A 20,699-nucleotide genomic window follows, 5' to 3' on the forward strand; every position below is an offset into this window, starting at 1 on the left:
GGGTCTGCGCCGCCTCTCCCCTCTCCCGTGCCCCCAGCTCCCCTTCCCTCTGTCCTCCACCTCACCCGGACCCATCCCCGAGCCACCATGGCTGCGGCCATCGCCAGCGGCTTGATCCGCCAGAAGCGGCAGGCTCGAGAGCAGCACTGGGACCGGCCGTCTGCCAGCAGGAGGCGGAGCAGCCCCAGCAAGAACCGCGGGCTCTGCAATGGCAACCTGGTGGATATTTTTTCCAAAGTACGCATCTTCGGTCTCAAGAAGCGCAGGTTGCGGCGCCAAGGTCTGTGTGGGTCACTGTTGGGTGGTGCACCCTCGGATCTCCCCATCTCCCCGCCTGCATGGACCTCTCGGGGCGTCCCCTTTCCTCCATTAGCCTCCCAGTCTCCCCCGCCTCCCCGAGTCTCCCTGACCAGCGCTCTGAGCGCCTTCTGACCACGGGAGCTGGGAACGTGCTCCCAGGCAACCTGTAGCCCCTGAAAACTCAACCCCGCCAGGAGCCGGCAAGTTGGTCCGCTCTGCCCGCTGTCTCTTGAGTCTGATTCGAGCTGGGTTCCAGAGAAAATCTCTCTACTCCGAGGGGCTTGGTTTCCCCCGGGGTTGGAGTCTGACTCCCGAACCCCGGGCAAAGATCTCTGCAACCCCTCGGGGTCGCGCTGGCTGCTTCCATTCTCATTGGAGGTGTCAGGAATTGTGTGTGTGTCTGACCTCAGTCGGTTCCCCAGGATGTCTGGAAACCTCCTTGGCTTCTAGACCTGCATGAAATGTGGTGAGCCCCACAGTGCCCTCCGCAGGGGCTGGTGTCAGAGAAGTGTGTGAAGGGTGGATGTGTGTGAACTAAGGGCTAGTTCAGTGGAGATTTAGGGAAGGCTGCCTGACCTGCGGCATTGAGCACTCCCAAGCCCCTGAGTCACATCTTCCGAGAGGGGCGCAGACTAAGGAAGAATGAGTCTTAATTAGCGGATTGGCGAAGGACACATCCCCCATATGTATCAATTTTAATTCAAGGACTTGCGAATTACGTGAGGCAAACCAAGCAGTTACTACATCACAGATGACTACTGTAGCTGCCATACTATGCCTTAAAAAACAGAGAAGTAACTAGTGCCCAGCATGACCTTCTTTTGCTACCTTTGAAATGTCAGGGTCTGAGATGGCAACTCACTGAGCAGCCAGAGCACAGCGGCTTTTGTTCATCTCTGCCTGTCTCCACATCCATCCAGTTGCTAAGGGCGGTTGCTTTGAGAGCATGTGCGGTGTTCTGTGGGAGAAATGGGGATTGCTTGCTTTTCATAACTATGGGCTTGTCAGGAAACATCAAAGGATATATTTACGTTAATAGGAGTATATGTTTGCCCAGCACATTGTATTCTCAGTTCCCAGCTGTATTTGTTTTAAATGTCCTGTTGTTCCAAAGACAGGAGAGAGGAGCATATACTATACATATGAATCTAGGTGGGTGTTCCACACATTTACAGATTTATGACCAAAAGTTTTAATGCTCCTTTTTTTTTTTAAAGGCTGAGCTAAATATTTTTCAAGGACAGTACCTTATTGTTACAATAAGAAATTGGAGGTTACTTGTTCTTCGAATCAAGCTTAAAAAAATTCGAGAAATATAACAGTGGCCGTTTTAAGGGAGATAAAACTATATGAATGTAATAATTATATAAATATAAGACTTTTAAAAATAAATTAATAAATATAATACTTTTAGATGAAGTTTTTGGGGACAATATTTTTAGAACAGTGTAGAAGCTATTAAGAAAAATGGATTTTAATTTTCCACTTTAGCTTAGAGCTTTATCTAACAAAACTTTGTGTTAGAAGACCCACTGGACTATTTTAAATATTTTTGATGCATGGAGGGTCACATTATCGTGGCTTAAAGTGTTTGCTTCTCCCCTTATTTCATCAGATTACCTTTTAGAACACAGTTCTCAGCAGGTAGAGCTACAAATTTGCCATCTACTTGAAGTAAACATATTCCCTTCTAGATAAGATTATTTTAATATAAACTGATGAAAACTTACTGTGTGTTTCTTTAAATACACAACCAGTAGATTATTTTATAAATAGATACAGTAAATGTTTTGTGTCATTGGGTGATGGAGGGTTTCTTTTACACTTTAGAGTTTTAAGATGGGATTATACTTTTTTCTCAGATATAGAAAGACATCTGAGCTCCCCAGTGGTCTGTATCACCATTTCAGCCATGTCTGCTCTCTTGGTATTCATGAGTTAAAAGTGATATACATGCCTCAATGATCTGTAAGAAAAATATACTTGAGGTCACTTTTACTATCTTGTTTTTTTATGGGAGCACGGAAAAGAAGATAGGTAGAAGGAAATTTCATCAGAACCTCTTTTTTTATCCTCTTTATATTTCTTATATATAAACAAATATATCCATTAGTGAAGAAAAATATAGCTATATCTCTTGAGTATTGGAAATAAATTATTTTCTTATTTTTAATGTAAGCAAAATAAATATTAAAAGTTTATAGTATGTAAATTATATATTAATATATGAATTTATATTATATGTAACTATATATAATTATTTCAATGTTTTATTAAATACTCTTGGAAATATTTTTATTCAAATTTACCTTTTCCCCCAATACTCATTCTTTGCATAGGTATCGCCCAAGGAAATTTAAAAAATCTGTTTTGTAAATTTAAAGACACAATTTTTAGGTGTGACAACACTGTATATCTTCATATTTGAAAATCATTAATTTGACAAATAGTTATTGAATCTTTATAATATGTCAGGTCTGTTTCAGGTATTATGTGTAAAGTAGTGAATAGAACAGATGAAGTTCCTTCCATCATGGAGCTTACAAATATGGGGTAGAAAGTTATTGCAACTGGAAATGAAGAAACCAGTCGTTCTGATTAAGTTAGGATGGGTCACACTGAGAGCTACAGGTTGAGGGCTGATCTCTGAGATGGATAAAGATTTCAAGAGTAATGTGTGTGTATGTGTGAAGACCAGGATGTGGCAAAAATCTTAGCCTGTTAGGAGAAGCAAAGGAGGTGTGGAAACCAAGTACACTTTCATCTTATATCATAGTCCATTTTGGCTGCATTTTATATTTTGACTGAAGTTTACATTTTGACACGCAAATACAAATACATTTGACATTTTGACAAATGGAATAAAGAATAAGTTCATATTTTGTGGGTTTGGGGAGGGTAATATACATTTCTTAAGTATAGAGTTTTTCTTTTCTTATTTTTAATGCTTCTTTAAGTAGTAATTAAATCAATGTGAACAGTATGACATATTCACTTATGCCCTTTTGGGTGACCCTATCCCCCAGTCTGATCACCTCCAACCCCTATAGAAGAGAGAGTTTTGTACCAGTTGTGTACCAGTTGTACCATTTTGTATTTTATAAAGGACAGGAATTTTCAAGGTGACATTTTGTGGTTGTGTGGGCACCATGACTCTATCCGACTTTTCCAGATTCCTCTCCCTCTATCCTTCCCCTGCCTATTTGGTCCAAGCACCATTCAGATTCCCCCAATTAGCCACATGATTGCAAATCCCTGTGCTTCTGTTTGTGCTTTATTTTGTGCATAGAACAGGGGTGGGCAAACTTTTTGACTCGAGGGCCACAATGGGTTCTTAAACTGGACCGGAGGGCCGGAACAAAAGCATGGATGGAGTGTTTGTGTGAACTAATATAAATTCAAAGTAAACATCATTACATAAAAGGGTACGGTCTTTTTTTTTTTTAGTTTTATTCATTTCAAATGGGCTGGATCCGGCCCGCGGGCCGTAGTTTGCCCACGGCTGGCATAGAATCTTCTGTCTTCCATCTTCACCTGTTGAAATTATCCAGATTTCTTAAAGCTTGGAGAAAATGCCATCTCCTCTGAGAAGTATTTGCTCATTGAAGATAAGTAAAAATAATACTCCTGTGGCATTTTATACCTCACTAATGCTGTTTAACCCAGAACATATTTTCATAGGTTGTAGTTAGGAGCAAGTCTATGTTACCTGCACTTTATAGACTCTCAAATATTGATAGAGTGTCTGCCATGTTCTAGACACTCATCATTGACCTTGAATTGAAGTGAATTAAGAAAGGTCAACAGGTGCAAAGCTAACAATCAAGTCCTTGAACCACTGTGCTCTATATGGGCCATTTTAGAAATATACTTTTAAAACTTTTATCTTTTTACTTTCCCTAAATATATACATATGTAATTTATCCCATTTTTAAAGAATTAGGAAGTGATTATATAGTTAGAAGGTATTCTAAAAAATGCAAGAATATGACCAACCCCATTTTAAGACTTAATTCATAATAATATATATTTAGCTATATGCTAAATTAGCTAAAAAAAGAAGGCACAAGGCAACAAATAATAGTTTTATTATTTGAATCTTAATAAAAAAATGAAACTAAAATAGAAACTGCATTCAATGATGGATAATGAAGATGTTATCCTAAACTGTTACATTTTTATTATGAGTTTTTAAACTAAACAAGAACCTTCATTACCTATAGGATAATAACCTTGCAAAATCTTCAATACGGCTAATGCAGTTGCTTCTTGCAATCTACTTGTTTGGGCTACTGTATAGGAACCATGTATCATGTGTCATTTGTTTTCAAGTTTTTCTGTACTATAAAAAGCACAAGTGCATCACACCAATAAAAACAAAACTGCTTTGCTCCAGTGTGCTAATGAAACCCATCAGCTATCCTAAAAAAAGTGGTCTTCCTTCCTATAAGGTACTGTATAAGGCAATACTTGTCCACCTCTCAGAGAATAATCAACAGCAGAGAGTCTTCAAAAAAACACCTTTCTTTGTGCTACTGCTGCAGAGCTGTTGCCATGTGAAAATACCAAGACCACATGGGTATTTTGGCTGTTTAGGTAAAAATAAAACAAGATTATATTTTTCCCCAAAGGATCACGCTTCTCTTCTTTTTTTGAAGTGTATTGTCTAGCTTTTTAAATAAGGGCAATTTGTGGGCGTCTTCTTATATACCCTTTGATAATACCTGTTGCTAACTTTTTGATAGAGTTGTATTATTTGTTGGTAGTATTAAGATAAGACAAAATTATAGTTTTTCTAAATTGAAATGTCCATTTTTTTTTAAAAAAAAACAAGGGTATTTTGTTTAGGATTTCTAAGTGAGAGACTTTATGAGAATACTGGTAAATAAAATAATGTTAAAGATTTTTAGAGATGCTGTCCTTGCTTGCTTATGTATATTTTTTGAGGTTTACTTTTTATGATTTCCGCATTCCACATCTTCTATAGGCTTCTGAAATGGTTAATGCCACAGTGGTGCAATAACTTCAGAAGTGGTGCCATAAGTAAAATGAATCTTTAAGATAGCATAGTAGATTAGGTACATTGTTAGGTTAAGTAAGATGGCTTGCTTTGGGGTGTATTAGAGTCAGAGATTGAATTGAGTTTACATATATTGAGAAAATAGTATTGTTAGCTGGTGAAGATATCCTTTGGCATTTCTTAATATAAGGTTTTAGAAGAACAAACTCCTCCAAAGCCACCCTCCTGGTTACCAGTACCAGTCACAGGTTTCACTTTATATTTCAAACTAGAGGCCTGATGCACAAAATTCATGCAAGGGGCTTGGCCCTTGCAGCCCCACTGCCTCTGTGGCCCCTCTGCCTCGTGGCCCCGCAGCCCCGCCCACTGGTCATTCCCAAAGGTTGTTTGGAAGGTTGTTCCGGTAGGTCGTTCCTCTGTCTGGTCTAATTAGCATACTAGCTCTTTATTATATAGGATGAGTAGAATTATTAGTATAGTTTTGTGTTTGGCCCCCAAATTGTTTTTCTGTTAATAATTTTATTTTAATCCCTACAGTGCCGGGGAGCGTGATCTCACTCCTCCTGTCTTTCACCAAAAGTGCCGGGAGCGCTATCGGCAATTTTTTTTTCTACTAGTATTTTATAATACAATCAGCAAACAATATATGTCAAAGATGAAAACAAATGTAGTAAAGGTTTCCTTAAGTTTTTGAATATGTAACTTCATTTACTTGTGATTCATAATTTTTTTCCTAAACTGCTGTAAAATCAGCAAAAATGCCTTGGCAATTTTAGCATAGTTCCTAGGATATTGGTTGGCACTCAAAGGGTTAAATAATGCTACAATAAGAATTTTTTTTTCAAATACACATGAATCTCCCTCTCTTCAATGTAAAATGATGTATTCTAAATTTTATTTACTTAACTTAAAAATATTGGCAGAAACTTACAGGAAAATGTAGATGAAATATTTTTTAATCTGATTTGTTCATTTAGTTATGGAAATATAGGTTTCTTTCTAAGTATGCTTTATATTAATTTCTCCCAAAATAGTGAGGAACTTTAGCCAAAAATGACTGTGTGTTTTGATAATACCAATTGCATATGATGTTTTACATATTATTGTTTTAGCACTTAAGAACTAAAAAAAACAAAAACAAAAAATAACCCAAACAAAAATATAATGGTACACAAACATATAAGAGACCATTTTAGGGGGATTGATGCAATTTAAAATCAGTCACACTTGTTGGCATAACTAGAAAACAGCTAATTTAGAAATTTTATTTACAATGATTTCAATGTTCATTTTAAGACACTCAGATTACATAAATATGTCACAATCTACTGTTTACTGGGAGTGAGAGGCCAGAAGTAGGGAGTGTTAGTAGAAATCTAGACACTTAACAAAAACATCTTAGGCTAAAGACTACTTTGTCATTCAGGGAAAAGACTCTTTTCATAAAGCTATATTGTCTGAAATGTGTGTGTGTGTGTGTGTGTAATATGTGTTTCACCCTATGCTTTTATAGTTCTAGATATCAAGTTTAATAGGGATCCATATAGTATAAAGATGGAGGATAGCTACTTAAAAGTCAGTGTCCCACCAGTGCTTGGCATATAATTAACATTCCACAGGCATTTGTTAAGTTAAAGGAAAAATCCTGGATTTCCAAGGATTTACATGTAGAAATTGCAGAAGTGATAAAGAGTGACAGGTGAGATCAGTGGGCACATTGAAATGGCTATAATTGACTCAGTACTTATTAACATGTTTAACAACTAATCTATATGACACTGTGTATCAGCCTCTGTTCCATTGAATATTCTTTTATCCTCACAACAAACTTATGTAGTAGATATACTATACTACCATTCATGGATATATTAAATTAATCGATGATACCCTAATATTCTCCATCCATCCATTTTATAAATGAGGAATCTGAACACTGCCCCCCCCAATTGAATAAATTGTTCAATTTCATAAAACCTCAGAGAGTGGGGCTGGGATTAAAACTCAGGTTGCCAGGCTGACTCCAGAATACCAGCTCTTAACAAAAGTCACTTCTCAATTGCCATATTTTTTATCATCTCGATTAGTTGAGATTCATCACTATTTTATAGCAAAGGAAACTGAGGCTCAAAAAGTTTATGTTTTTCCAGAAGACTTAGACCTAGCAAGTAACACAACCAGAGTTAAAAAAACAATCTGTCTGTCCTTAAATCTTGTTTTCCCCACTACTTTACACTCTCAATTCGTCATGACATTGTGAACTCATAATTAATGGAATACCTTTTACCACAAGGCAAGTAGATGTTCAACATATGCTGGTGATTAGACTCACATAATAGTGTATTATTATGTTCTTTTAAACTGAGAGTGTAAGAAGGTCTGTCTCAAAAGTAGAGACATTTTTGTGGACTTTGGGAGAAGAGACAAAAATGTGCTGAATTTTACCAAGTCTTTTCTGTCATAGGCTTTTTCCCCCAACAAGTGTTTGGATGTGAGACATGTTGATATTACCTCCTTAATGAATTGCAACATTGACCCAAAAATCTGAAAAGGATTAATTTAGAGTGCTTTCATTAGCATGTAATGAATTACATGTTAAGTCTTTCATTAATTTTTCATGACTCTGTATTTTAGACGTTTCTCATTTCTAATAAGATGCCTTATTGGTTACATTCATTATTGGCCGTATTGTACAAGTAAACCATCAGGGTTATACATTAACCACAAAAATTACAGACCGTTAGAAATCTAGATACTCTGTGTTATATGCTGCTTTTGGTTTAACACATTGGTTCAGAGTCCTTTTCTAATAAGTTCTAGATCTTGTTCTTAATACTGATATCAGAAAACATAATGTAGTCAAATCTAAGTTGCATGTAAACTGTATAATATACTTTGTAGAAACTGCACACAGATTAACATTTAACTCTGGGACAGCCTTACAAATCTAGTCATACATTATTTGATTTACCTGGCTTTTATTTTCTTGTTACCTTACATAGTAAAACAAATTGGTTAATTCAACTGCCAAACTACTTTGTGCCTTCACTTACACAGTTGATTTTGGCTAAGAGTAAACACACATACTAGTATATATGAATTGAATGTACTTTAAATCTACAATAAAAAACATCAAGTGGACCCTGGGTAGATTTTATTTATTTATTTATTTATTTTTAAATTATATTTTTATTTGAATCACCAGAAAGATTGACTTGTGGTCTAAGTCTAATGTTCAGAATCTTAACAGGCCAGAAGGATTTGATCCCAAGCACAAGCCCATGAGGGAGGGGACCAAACAAACCAACGAGAGACAACCACCTGCTATGAAAAGATGAATGATGGCTTCACACATATAGATGAAATGTTTGGACAGAGGCAAATCTCACATGGTCATTTCTGTTTCTTTTTAAATACAGGTTTGTGAAGTGGTATTTTTTTCCAGCTATTAAAAAAAAATAAGGCCCAAAAGTGCATACCTGAAGGGGAAAAAATGCAGAAATTAAGCAATAAAGTGGTTTTCCTTGGAGGGACATGAGGAAGAAAACAGGAAGCAGTGTTGAGAGAATTCACTTTTCTCACCATTGGGCTTCTTGCAATTATTGGTCCACTAACGTCATATTCACATTCTAGCTTTGATGGATGTTCTTTCCTGGGATATTGGCTAAAAGACCTCTATGAACTGTAAGAGAAGACCGGGGCCTCCGCCCAGCCCTCAGGTTCTGTGCTCTTCTAGGGATGGATGGTTCTGGAAAGGAACAAGGACTCCCAGCAGTCCCTGGGTCCCTCAGCACCAGTGTGACAGCCCCTCCTCTCTGTGGGTTGTATAAAAAAAGGTCCCCTATTTTTAGGACGGGAGGAGCAGCTTGCCGGGCAGCAAGATTCCAGTGGCTGGCTCGCCTTGTTTTGGAAGGAAAATTAAGCTGAGTGAAAAGGCTATTTCTCGCTCCTCCAGGCCCCCTCCCACCTCTCACTCCCCTCCCAACCGCAGGTCCTTCCATTTCTCTGAGAAAATAGAAATGATCAGAACTAAATTTTCACATATGCCACAATTGCTTTTACAAACCTACCTGCAGATCTTTTTTTTTTCTCTTTTTTGAGCTGGGGGTGAGCTCTTAGATTACCTATTTAAGATGAAGACCTCCTCATATTAAGAAATAAATCCTTTCTCCTACTCAGGGACATCAATCAGTTCAATAATTTTTTTTTCTATTCTGCATCATATAACTTTTATATCCCACTGTCTTATTATAATAAACATACAAATATGCTGTAATATATCCCATTTTGAAAAAATAATCTCCTCTTGGTCATCCCCTCCTCTCTAGCTATTAAACCACTTGTCTTTTATTGGCAAAACTACTTGAAAAAGGAATCTCCAATTTCCCATCTCTTGCCCTCCCTTGAACCCTTTCAAATCAGATTTTTTGTCCCCAACAGTAAGCCACTCTTGTTGAGATCCTCAATGGCCTGCAAATGATCAAATCCAAGGGTTTATTCTCAGCCCTTATCCTACTTGTACAGGATTTAGAATTCAACTTTTCACAATTAATTTGCCATTTGTACAATAATGTGCATGAAGTTTCCTTCAAAATACTTTTAACATATTGTTTGCCCCACTAAACAGGTGATCATCTTTTCATATTTATGAGATATCTGGATTTCTGAGTATGTTAATGTTAACTATTACCATCATGTGATATACACATCATCCCATGCATGGAGAGGTCGCTGGTTTGCCCCCATTGGGGGATGTGCAGGAAAAAGGAATTAGGAAGCAGCCAATGGATGTTTTTCTTTCTCTCTCTCTCTCCCTTCCTCTCTTTCTAAAAAAATCAATTAAAAAAGGCAATACTTAGTGTCTCCTTAGTTGTGAAGAATATTATTTTTATTGTACATATTTGTATTGGGGCTGGGTGACATTTCCACAAAGTAAAATATTTGGTTTATTTGCTAAATGAAAAACATCATTCAAATTCAAGCATTATATAGAAAGAAATAGTCATAAATGTAAGAAGGGCCATTTAACATAGCTTATTTTGTGTATGTGGAAAATTTTCACTGATATGTTTGGTTTTAAGTAATCTGTTCTCTTATGTATGTGCCTATTATATATAAGTACCTAATAAACTCTGGTGACAAAGTTAACTTTTTCACATTTGCGGTTTTGATGTTTTTAAATCTGTCAGAATGACAAAGAGCTTTTGTGGAATGAGAAATGGCAAAGTGCTAGCAATTGGAGTTTAGGAATACATTTTTTAGATAGAGTTCTGTTATCTTTTCTGGTTAGGTTCTCCAGAGTGATTGTAACTACAAGGTTCAGTGGCTAATCCATGAATATGGTCTTTTTTCTCAGGGAACTCCTGAATTTTTGATGGGCAATTATTTGTTTTTCTTCAGAATCCAATAATTTTCTTCCTTATGAAAAGGTCTTCAAAACAGTCAGCATCTTATTGCTTAATGTCTTTTTTTTCTGCAACATGCCTCATTTTATCCCTTTAATTTCTGTAAATAATTTCTGCCTAGCCTTAGCTACAGTATGCCCTTTAAATATTTGTTCATGGCTTCTTATCCTCCTTACGTTTTGGCTAATTTACAATTGTTTAACTCTATTAATCTTTCTGCAGAAGTAAATGCCACCAGTGCCTTAATCATTTCTGTGGCTTAGATTGTTCAATAATTACCTCATCCTTATTCCATCAAATGAGATGACTGCTGTTTTCATGAAAAGAATTTTATGCCAAGGCCAACTTTAGTGCAGAAGAAGACTGAATGCATCTGCTCTATCTCTCCTCTCTGGGGGTGGGGTCAGATTTGAATGGAGGAATGAGGAAATTGGACAAGTTTATGCAACATAGAAGTCTTGACTTCATGCCTGACAAATAAAAGAAAAATGTAGGGAAAGTAAGCAAACATCTTCATTGCATCTTCTGGGATTGGAAGCACTGTATGCCAGCCACATCTCTTACTTCTCCCAGTCACAGGAAGTAGTTGGTATTATTTTCATTTTCATAGGAGAGAAGAAATGAAGTAATTTTTCCCAGTGATTTATACTTGGCAGAAGTGATCTTTGATTGCAGGCCTAACTGATACAGGGTGTACATCTTTAAAATTAACTCAGTGGACCATATATAATAACAGTATTCAACATCATATTCCAGTGTCTTTCTGGGTTCATCCCTGGGGTGGGCTAGAATATCAATCACAAGGTTTGCTTCTGTTCATTCTTATAGCCTCTATATGAGAGAACAAGTGTTCTTCCGCAACCACAGTGACCAGCAATGCTGCACATTTGAACCATCTCACACAGAAGTGATGTCATCAGCTATGCATCCACTTTTCTATTTCTGTCCAATGCTTTGAACACCAGGTCAACAAGCTGCGTGGGATGGCAGAACCCAGTCACGGTCATTCCATCATCTCTTAGACTTTCTTCTTGGAGCAAGCCATCACGGAGCGTGTGGCAATGTGGACGTTTTCCTGTAAGACTTGGAGCATCTGATGTTTGTAGAACTTTCATGTTTTTCACCCCAAGACCTTTGCAGTTTGGAAAATTGTAAAAGTAATAAAAGTTGCTGAAATTTCAAGAATATGGCAACAATAAGCAAACATTTCCTCTTTTCATGCCACTGCTGCTGACCTGATGGAATTTTTACCATCAGAAATGTCCCTGGTATCCACATGCTCCCATGACTGTTTTCATTTTCACTTTCTTGATTGTTTATTGTTGTACAGTCAAGTAATACTGAGAATCACAGTACAGTATTAAGCACTTTTCGCAACTTCTACACCAACAAATCAGTCTAAAGGTAAAATTTTCATATCTGTGTGGGTTTTTCTTTTGTCCCATGATAATAGTAGCAAGAGATTAATTCAGCACAATCTCCCTAGCTACATTCATTTGTAGCATAAATATTCTTATTGGTTCACTATTTTAAAAAAAGGAAACAACAGCACTTTGCAAAATATGTGTTGTTGTTGTTGCAATCACAGCTTTTTAACATGAACTGAAATGCTGTCAGAGCTGGGTAGCTTATACTACTGTTCCTTTTCTTCTACTTTCCCTTACAAATGTCCATTGTCTTCTGAGGTTGTCCTGTTGATTTTTTTTGTAAAGCGTGAATGAAAGGAAATACCCAAATCTCACCTGCACTGCCTCTCTCACACACTCCCTCACTATTATATACCACTATCCTTATACAGCCCAACACTCCACAAGCAGCACCCACCCTCCCAGGTGCGCGGGGGTAATGGTGAGAGTGTGGATTCAGACACGAGAAATGCTAGGCTGCACTGTACCTTTTACTGGCTGAGTTCTCAATGCCTGCGCAAACTCCAGCATGTCTATTACTAAGTGGACACCTCTATGCACTGAGCAGGTTGGATAAGATGATTTGGAAGACACCTTTTCATTTTAAATTCTTTTGCTCATTTGTTTAGACAAATCAAGACAAAGCTACATTCCTTTTTCTCAGAGGTTACATTTAAATTAAAAGTCCATCCTTCTACAGAGCAGAATTGTCCTCTCAGTGGTCTGTTCTCAGTGACAGTCCCCCTGCTCTAGAATCCCATCTCCTTGTACTTGCTGAACCCCTGTGCTTTTGGATTTACTCTGGTTCCATGCTTTATGTTGGCTGCTCACTAAATACAGCTTGAATGTAGTTAGTGAATTATCCTTTTATGTTACTCTATTAATTCTACTTATTAATTATAATCAAATAATTACACTATTGTATGTTCAAGTTTGAGACAACAGCATCTAAAGGTGTTTCTGTGTGTGTGTGTGTGTGTGTGTGTATGTATGAAAAGGAGAGAGCGTATAGTGTGTGTGCGTGTGTATAAACAAAATGATTAATGTAAAGCATGCTATATGTTGCAGATAAAATAGGAGGCATAAAAACTGCTAAGAATGTTCAATTAAAAATTTATATATATACTAGAGGCCCAGTGCACGAAATTTCATGCACTGAGGGGGGTGGTCCCTCAGCCCAGCCTGCGCCCTCTCACAGTCTGGGACCCCTCACTCCTTACTCCTTGGCTCCTGCCACGGTCACTGCGCTCGCCAGCCGTGAGCCCGGCTTCTGGCTTCTGGCTTCCAGCTGAGTGGCGTTTCGCCTGTGGGAGCACACTGACCACCAGGGAGAAGCTCCTGCATTGAGCGTCTGTCCCCTGGTGGTCTGTGCCCATCATAGCGACCCATCCTTCTGCCAATTTGCATATTAGCCTTTTATTATATAGGATTTTAAATTGGTGTGTTCAGCCCCCTAACTTCTCAGCCCTGTAATTATCCACTTCATCGTTATGCAGATAAAAGCTACAATTCCCCTATATTCACAGATGTGCATATTCAGACAAAATAAAAAAGAAGCTTACTCAGGTCTCTACTAAAAGTCAGTACTTCTAGAACTCAATTCCTGGTTCTCAACCTTCCTAATGCCGCGACCCTTTAATACAGTTCCTCATGTTGTGACGTCCAACCATAAAATTATTTTCGTTGCTACTTCATAACTGTAATTTTGCTACTGTTATGAATCGTAATGTAAATATCTGATGTGCAGAATGTATTTTCATTGTTTGCGACCCACAGGTTGAGAACCGCTGCTTTAGATACCTTTATTTATTTATTTATTTTTGCCTTAACAAACCTCATCATATTTTTCTGGGGTTGACATCTGCACAGATTTTCTTTGAAAAAATTACAGCTTGGTACACATGCTGCAGTTACATTAGGTACTAAATTGAAGCTTATATGAAAGGAATAAAGCTTCAATGAGAGAACGTGAAAACAATGAGAAGCCTAGAAAAAAATGTATAACTAAAATGAATGGACACACACACACACACACACACACACACACCTGCAACTTAATATCAGGGTGCCCATAGGAATTTTAATCTTCAATTTTAAGTTTTGTTAAGTAGTATTGAACACATTCCTCAAGAACATCATATCATGCTCATAAATAGCAACTAGAATGCATTTAAAGAGCGTGATAAACTCAAACAGAAAACTGGGAAAAGTAATTTAATGGCAACATTTGAAAGACTAGAAAAATAAGACCGTTGGATACTAACCAGTGAAAGAGACAGCAACCCCTATTTTTGGAAGAGATGGAGAAGCACTAAATAAGTGATGTTCTCCATTTTTAAAAGTTGATTTAATCAAACATAGGATTAAAGCTATTGGATTTGTATCAAAAGTGCTGGTTTTGAAAGTAGGTTAGACTAAAGTGTTTCTGATTAGCCAGTGAAAATTTAGATTCTCAAAAACCATGACAGGGTTTGGAACAGGAGAAATAACCTTTAGTAAAAATCTCAGTAAATAGTACTTTTCCTAATGAAGAAAATAATTATAAGTCAAGAGGATTCCTTTATGCTTCAGGGAGATGGTTATTCTGTGGTTATTAGCACTCGCATCCAAGGTGATTCCATTTAAATAGTGCATTAGATGTAAGTGGTTTGATTAAATATTCTGGCTTAATGGCTGCTATATTGGCTGCAAGCATCTTATTTCATGAGGGAAAATGTGAATGATCCATCTACTGCATATACTAGTATGGGATTTCAAGTTGCAGTTAAGATAGTACATCACAGAAAGAGGAGTTTTTGATACTTGCCTGATGGGTTTATTCTTAAAAAATATATGAGCCTCTTTCATTCAAATATTTCTGACTGCCCCCCAAAATAATAAAAACAACTTAAATTGAAACACCATTAAGAAGCTAAAAATAGTACAGAACAGAGAGAGAGAGAGAGGGAGAGGGAGAGGGAGAGGGGGAGAGAGAGAGAGAGAGAGAGAGAGAGAGAGAGAGAGAGAGAGAGAAACACATGTAAAAGTTGAGCAAGTAGTCAGCAAGCAGAATTCTAAACAGTTGGGGACCTTGTACGCTCATGCATGTATTGCCCTGGCCAAGTGGTTGTATCTTTAAGCATCTGTTGACCATAATCTAAGAGATTAGTAAACTAATAATCCTGATATAGTCTCATTGTTGCAAATGTCTATCTATCTATCTATCTATCTATCTATCTATCTAAAATAGAGAAATATGCTAATTAACCAGGACTCCATAACGGTTGGTCAAGCACGCAGCGTTGGGGGTGGGACGGCAGGGGCCTTCCCGTGCCTGCGCTGGGGGAGAGCATGATCAGTAGTGACCACGGCTGTTTCAAGGGCTGGAGAGGAAGGCAGGGCTGGACCGGCGACTCCAGGGTGGGTGGTGCCGCGCGATTTTGAATCGCGCGCTGGGCTCCTAGTAAGACAATAAATATCTTAGCTGATCAAACTTTACTGTTATCTGCATTGAACCTCATAAAAACTCTTTAAAGTAGACCACATTAGGACTATTTTTCATGAAAGAATGGAAGCTTATGGATATTAGTAATTTTTTCTGGGTCATTTAGTCTATACCAGAGGAGCAGTAGGATTAACAACCTTGTGTTTTTGGATTTCTAGTGTGAAGGCTGCTCTCTTATGGTCCAACTACCTTCTTCTCTGAAGGTTTCTTGATAATGAAAAGTTCTTGTCCCCCATTCTGGGAACAAGTTGCAAGTTGAGAGAACATTCTTCCCAATCAGGGTTGGAAGTCTGCCCTTGGGAAGTGGGAGGGAGATGATAAGAATTATGGCTCCAGTTCACCTCCCACCTCTGCTTTCTCTTATGTGCCGCTATATGATTATGAACAATTCCACTCCATTTATTTTCAGAAGGACTTGCTTATTTTTATTGCTTTGTAAAATTTGCAAAGTGATGAAATCCAGGAGACAACCTAACAGAATAAATATTCTTCTCCAACTTTTGGGAAACAGTATAATTCTTCTCTTTGTCCATCTCTAGTTTTCATTTTTTAAAAAGGGTTTGTTTTCTGTGGATTAGAAATTTCTCTCAGTATTTCTCAGGCAAGACTACAGTTGAAAATCCTGAGTGTTTCTCATGCAAGACTGAGTTGAAGATGTAAAAAATTCCTAGAGTGAAACACTTAAGAAGGGTTATTAAATGTCCTATAAGTTGCAGATGATAATGTAAGTTGTCTGAGATTATTTCATATATTATATCACAATTTTACATTCAAAATGCTATCTCAATTTTAAGATAAATATTTTATTGGAATATAACATGCACAGTGAAAGGTGCACAAATCATATACAACATAAATTTTCACAATATAAAAACTTGTACAGAGACCACCTGAATCAAGAATAGAACAGAAATCCCACTGTTAATGTTTTTCCAATCAATGAACCCTAAAGGTAGGCACTATCTTGACTTCTAACACAATATATTAGTTTTGCATGCTTCAAAACTTTATATAAATGATATCATACAGCATGTGTTTTTTTGTGTCTGGCTTCTTTTACTTAACAATATGTTTGGAGATACATTAATGTTAACTCTGGGAGTAGTTCATAACATATAGCAATATCACCTATTTTCCTGATATTAATCATTTGTGCCTTTTCTCTTTTTTTCTTGAACAGTTTTATTAATACATATTGTTTTATTAGTCTTTTTCAGAGAGCCACTTTTGGCTTTCTTGATGTTTTCTATTGTACATTTTTGTGTTTTAGTAATTTCTGTTCTTAACTTTATTTCCTTCTATTTTCTTTAGACTAAATTTTCGGGTTTTTAAACTTGTAGGGAATATAAATTTTAAGCTTATTAAGTTTAAGCCTTAAGGAGCTTAAGCATACATTTAAGAATATAAATTTACCTGTAAACATGGCACCTGTAAGCATTTACATTTAGCTGCAATGAATAAGTTGTGCTGTGCTATATATTAATTTTCGTTTAGTAAAATGTTTTCTAATCCCCAGTGTGATTTTTTTTCTTTGACTCATGAGGATTTAAAAGTCTTCAATTTTCAAATATTTAGATATTGTCTACTTATCTTTTTATAAAAATAAATAATTAAATTCCAAGGTTAAATTCACCACAATCAGAGAACAAAGAAATATGTAAACATTGACAACAAATCTTTTTTTCAGATGGCAGGTGCAACATTTTATGTATATTAATTATACCAACTTTGTTAATTGTGTAATTTAAATGTTCTCTATTAAAATTTATTTGCATGTCTCCACTTTTGTTAATTACTGAGTTAGCTGTGATAAAAACCTCCCATATGATTGTGGATTTTCCACATCTCCTTTACGTCTGTCAGTTTTTGCCATAGGTTAATATGAAATTATTATTATATCAACTGGTACATATGCCCTTTTATCATACTGCCCTGATTTTTGCTTTAATGTTTTCTTTTAGTACCAACTTTAGTTTGGTTAATATTTACATGGTAATCTTTTTCATAATTTAAAATTTTCTCTATCCTTATACTTAAGGTGGACATTCTGTAAGCAAGGATTTATTTGGTTTTGCTTTACTTTTTTGTTTTAAACACCATTTAACATTCTCTGACTTTTATTTGGAATATATAGTCTATTTACATTTAATGAAATTATTGATATAATTGAATTTAATTATATCTCTTTTTTCAATATATATTTTTATTGATTTCAAAGAGGAATGGAGAGGGAGAGAGAGATAGAAGCATCAGTGATGAGAGAGAATCATTGATCAGCTGCCCCCAGCATACCCCACACTGGGGATCAAGCCCGCAACCCAGGCATGTGCCCTGACTGGGAATGAAACAGTGACTTCCTGGTTCACAGGTCGATGCTCAACCATTGAGTTACACCAGCTGGGCTTAATTATATCTCAATATTTGTTTCCTATTTGTCCAGGTATTTTATATTCCTTTTTGTTTTCTTGTATTTTTTTAATGTGTTAAGAATATTTTTATTAATCCACTTTCCACTATTATTAGCCCAAAGCTTATAAATATATCACAATATATTTTAGTGAGTACCCTGGGTATTACCACATTTAATGCTGATGTAGTAGAATCTAATATAGGTTTGAATACTTAACACTTTTAATACAATATGGGAACCTTAGTATACTTTGTCATTTAGTGTGTCAATTTTTTGTTCCTTATTGTCATGCTTTTATTTCTAAGTACATTTAAAACTCACAGAAGTTATTGCTTAATACACTCAATATTTATTTAGATATTTTCCTTTTAATTGCTCTTTCTACATTTTTGTATTTTATATGCGATTTTTCCCTCTTCCCAATAGTCTTGCTTTTATTACTATTATTTTAGTGCAGTGTACTTGTTGTGAATTCTGTCAGGTTTTTTTTTGCATAAAAAATATTTTGTTTCTATCTTTGAATTGTACTTTTACTGGGTATAGAATTCTAGATTGGAAGTTATTTTCTTTCCTCATTTTAATGATGTCATTCCATTATCTTCTGACTCCCATTATTTCCTATTGAAAATTCAACTATCATCTTATCATTTCTCATTTGAAGGGAATATGCAATCATTTTTCTCTGGATGCTTTTATGATTTTCTTTTGTCCTTTAGTTCAGCAATTATATCATGATGTGGCTAGCTGTCATTTTATTTGTATTTATCTTGGATGAGGTTTGCAGCACATTCTGAATCTGGAATATAAGGTTTTGTGTCAGTTTTAGATTTTTTTTATTATACTCAAATATTACTATACCCTCCTCTCACTTCTGTCTTTCTAGGACTTCAGTTACATTTATGTTCATTCATTTCATTATGCCCCACATATTCTACTCTCTTTTCTAGATTTTATACATTATCGTGCCCTTTGCTTTAGTCTGGATACTGACAGTTGAGTTACTTTTCAATTATTTAATCCTTTCCTCTTTTGGTGTTAGACTCATCTATTGACATTTTTCTTTCAATTATTTCTTTGCAATTTTAGAAGTTCCACTTCATTGTTTCAGTTCTGTGGTTAACACTCCATTATTTCTTCTATTTTCTTAAACATATTAATCGGAGTTATTTTAAAGTCTGTTTCTGTTAACCATAATATCTAAACCATCTAAGCATCTGTTTTAATTTTTCTTTTTCTCAATGTTTTTGTATTTTCTTTGGTAATTTTGGCGGTTTTATTAAGTACTGCACATTTTGGATAGAAAACCATGGAGGCTGTCTATGATTCTATCTTCCATATAAAGTATTGGGGAGGGTGGTAATTAGAGTAGGGGCAGGAAATCCCAAATTATTCTACTATGGGATTATTATGAAGATTATTTTCAAGTGTGTGTGTGTGTGTGTGTGTGTGTGTGTGTGTGTGTGTTCTATTTTTAGTTTGTTTGGTGTCTGTTTTTTTGTTTTTGGCTAATGTATACCTTTGAAGGGGTTTCAATTGAAAGCCTGGATTTGCCAAAGCTACTGCTACTACTCATTGGCAAGCATGAGCTCCAGTTTTCGGCTCCTTAGCATTGTGGATTGCCAAATCCTTTGCTTTGATCTTTGGCCTTTTTCCTTCCTCCACTTCTGTAACAGCACATTCTTGAGAGACAGAATGTGAAATATTGACCTCTCGAGTCTTGGTTGTTTGGGAAGTTCTATAAGGCATTCAATAAAATTTATTTCTTGAAAAAATCTAGCTTTCATATTTGGTAGGAGAATTGATCTTATACTGGTTAGTTGTTCATAACTCGAAGGGAAATTGTTTTCCTAATTTTAAATCTAACTTTCAGAGAAACTGGCAATTAGAAATTATCTCCCTTTTTGGTTTCCATTTCCTAAATATAGAAAGAAAATCAGTATTGTGAGAAAAATTGAGAGAGTTTTTGTGATTAATAAATATGATAAACTCTTCAATACATTTTTTTGGTAAGCCATTTGGATTTATTGGGAGAAAACTTTTGACCAGTTTTTATTTTATTTTATTTGATCTTTTGAAATGTTACCTACTGATTGAACTCACTTCCAGTTCTAATTTCTCATAAAATCTGGGGCAAAGAGTTATTTTATTTGATATTTTGAAATGTTACCTACTGATTGAACTCATTTCCAGTTCTAATTTCTCATAAAATCTGGGGCAAAGAGGGACATTTTTGTCAATAATTGTTTCTGGATATACATCTTTTGTATAGTATCTGCCATGCTACTATACTGCTAATATTGTCAGCTAGAGTTATCTTAAACCTTTTGTGTTTTATTGTAAAAACTGTGTTATTCTTTCATTCTTCAAATTTGTTCTCTGACAGTTGCTAGCAACAACAAAGTTGTAGATTATCAAGCCACCTTTTATAATGTTAAAAGGAAATTGTGGATTTACCTTATAGAGAGTAATATAAAGATTTGTGGGTGTTCTAATTTGTGGGTGTCTAATTACATGAAAGATGAAATAACAGATTCCAAGATCCAGGCTGCTATGAATATTCTGGGCAACAGTTTTATTCTTACTCACAAATACTCTGAAGAAATTGGAGTACTCCTGACAAGAAATTGAGTATTTCTGTTTGAATTCAATGGCACTCTTTGATGCTGGTGCTAGTTCA

General features: G+C 36.1%; 1 protein-coding gene across 2 annotated transcripts in view; it reads left to right on the forward strand.

Moving 5' to 3' along the window:
- The window catches only part of FGF14 (fibroblast growth factor 14), a 589,987-nt gene that overhangs the window by 402,383 nt on the left and 166,905 nt on the right, over window positions 1–20,699 (forward strand). Inside the window, exon 1 of one of the 2 annotated variants that reach the window (XM_005858189.2) lies at window positions 39–280. The exons of the other annotated variant lie outside the window; for it this stretch is intronic. Coding sequence (XP_005858251.1) covers window positions 88–280 — 193 coding nt within the window. The 5' untranslated portion in view covers window positions 39–87. Of the gene's footprint in view, window positions 1–38; window positions 281–20,699 lie in introns of those variants that run through there. 2 annotated transcript variants of the gene reach the window in all.

This window comes from Myotis brandtii, unplaced genomic scaffold (genome assembly GCF_000412655.1).
Source record: "Myotis brandtii unplaced genomic scaffold, ASM41265v1 scaffold116, whole genome shotgun sequence".
In the NCBI taxonomy this organism is placed as follows: domain Eukaryota; kingdom Metazoa; phylum Chordata; class Mammalia; order Chiroptera; family Vespertilionidae; genus Myotis; species Myotis brandtii.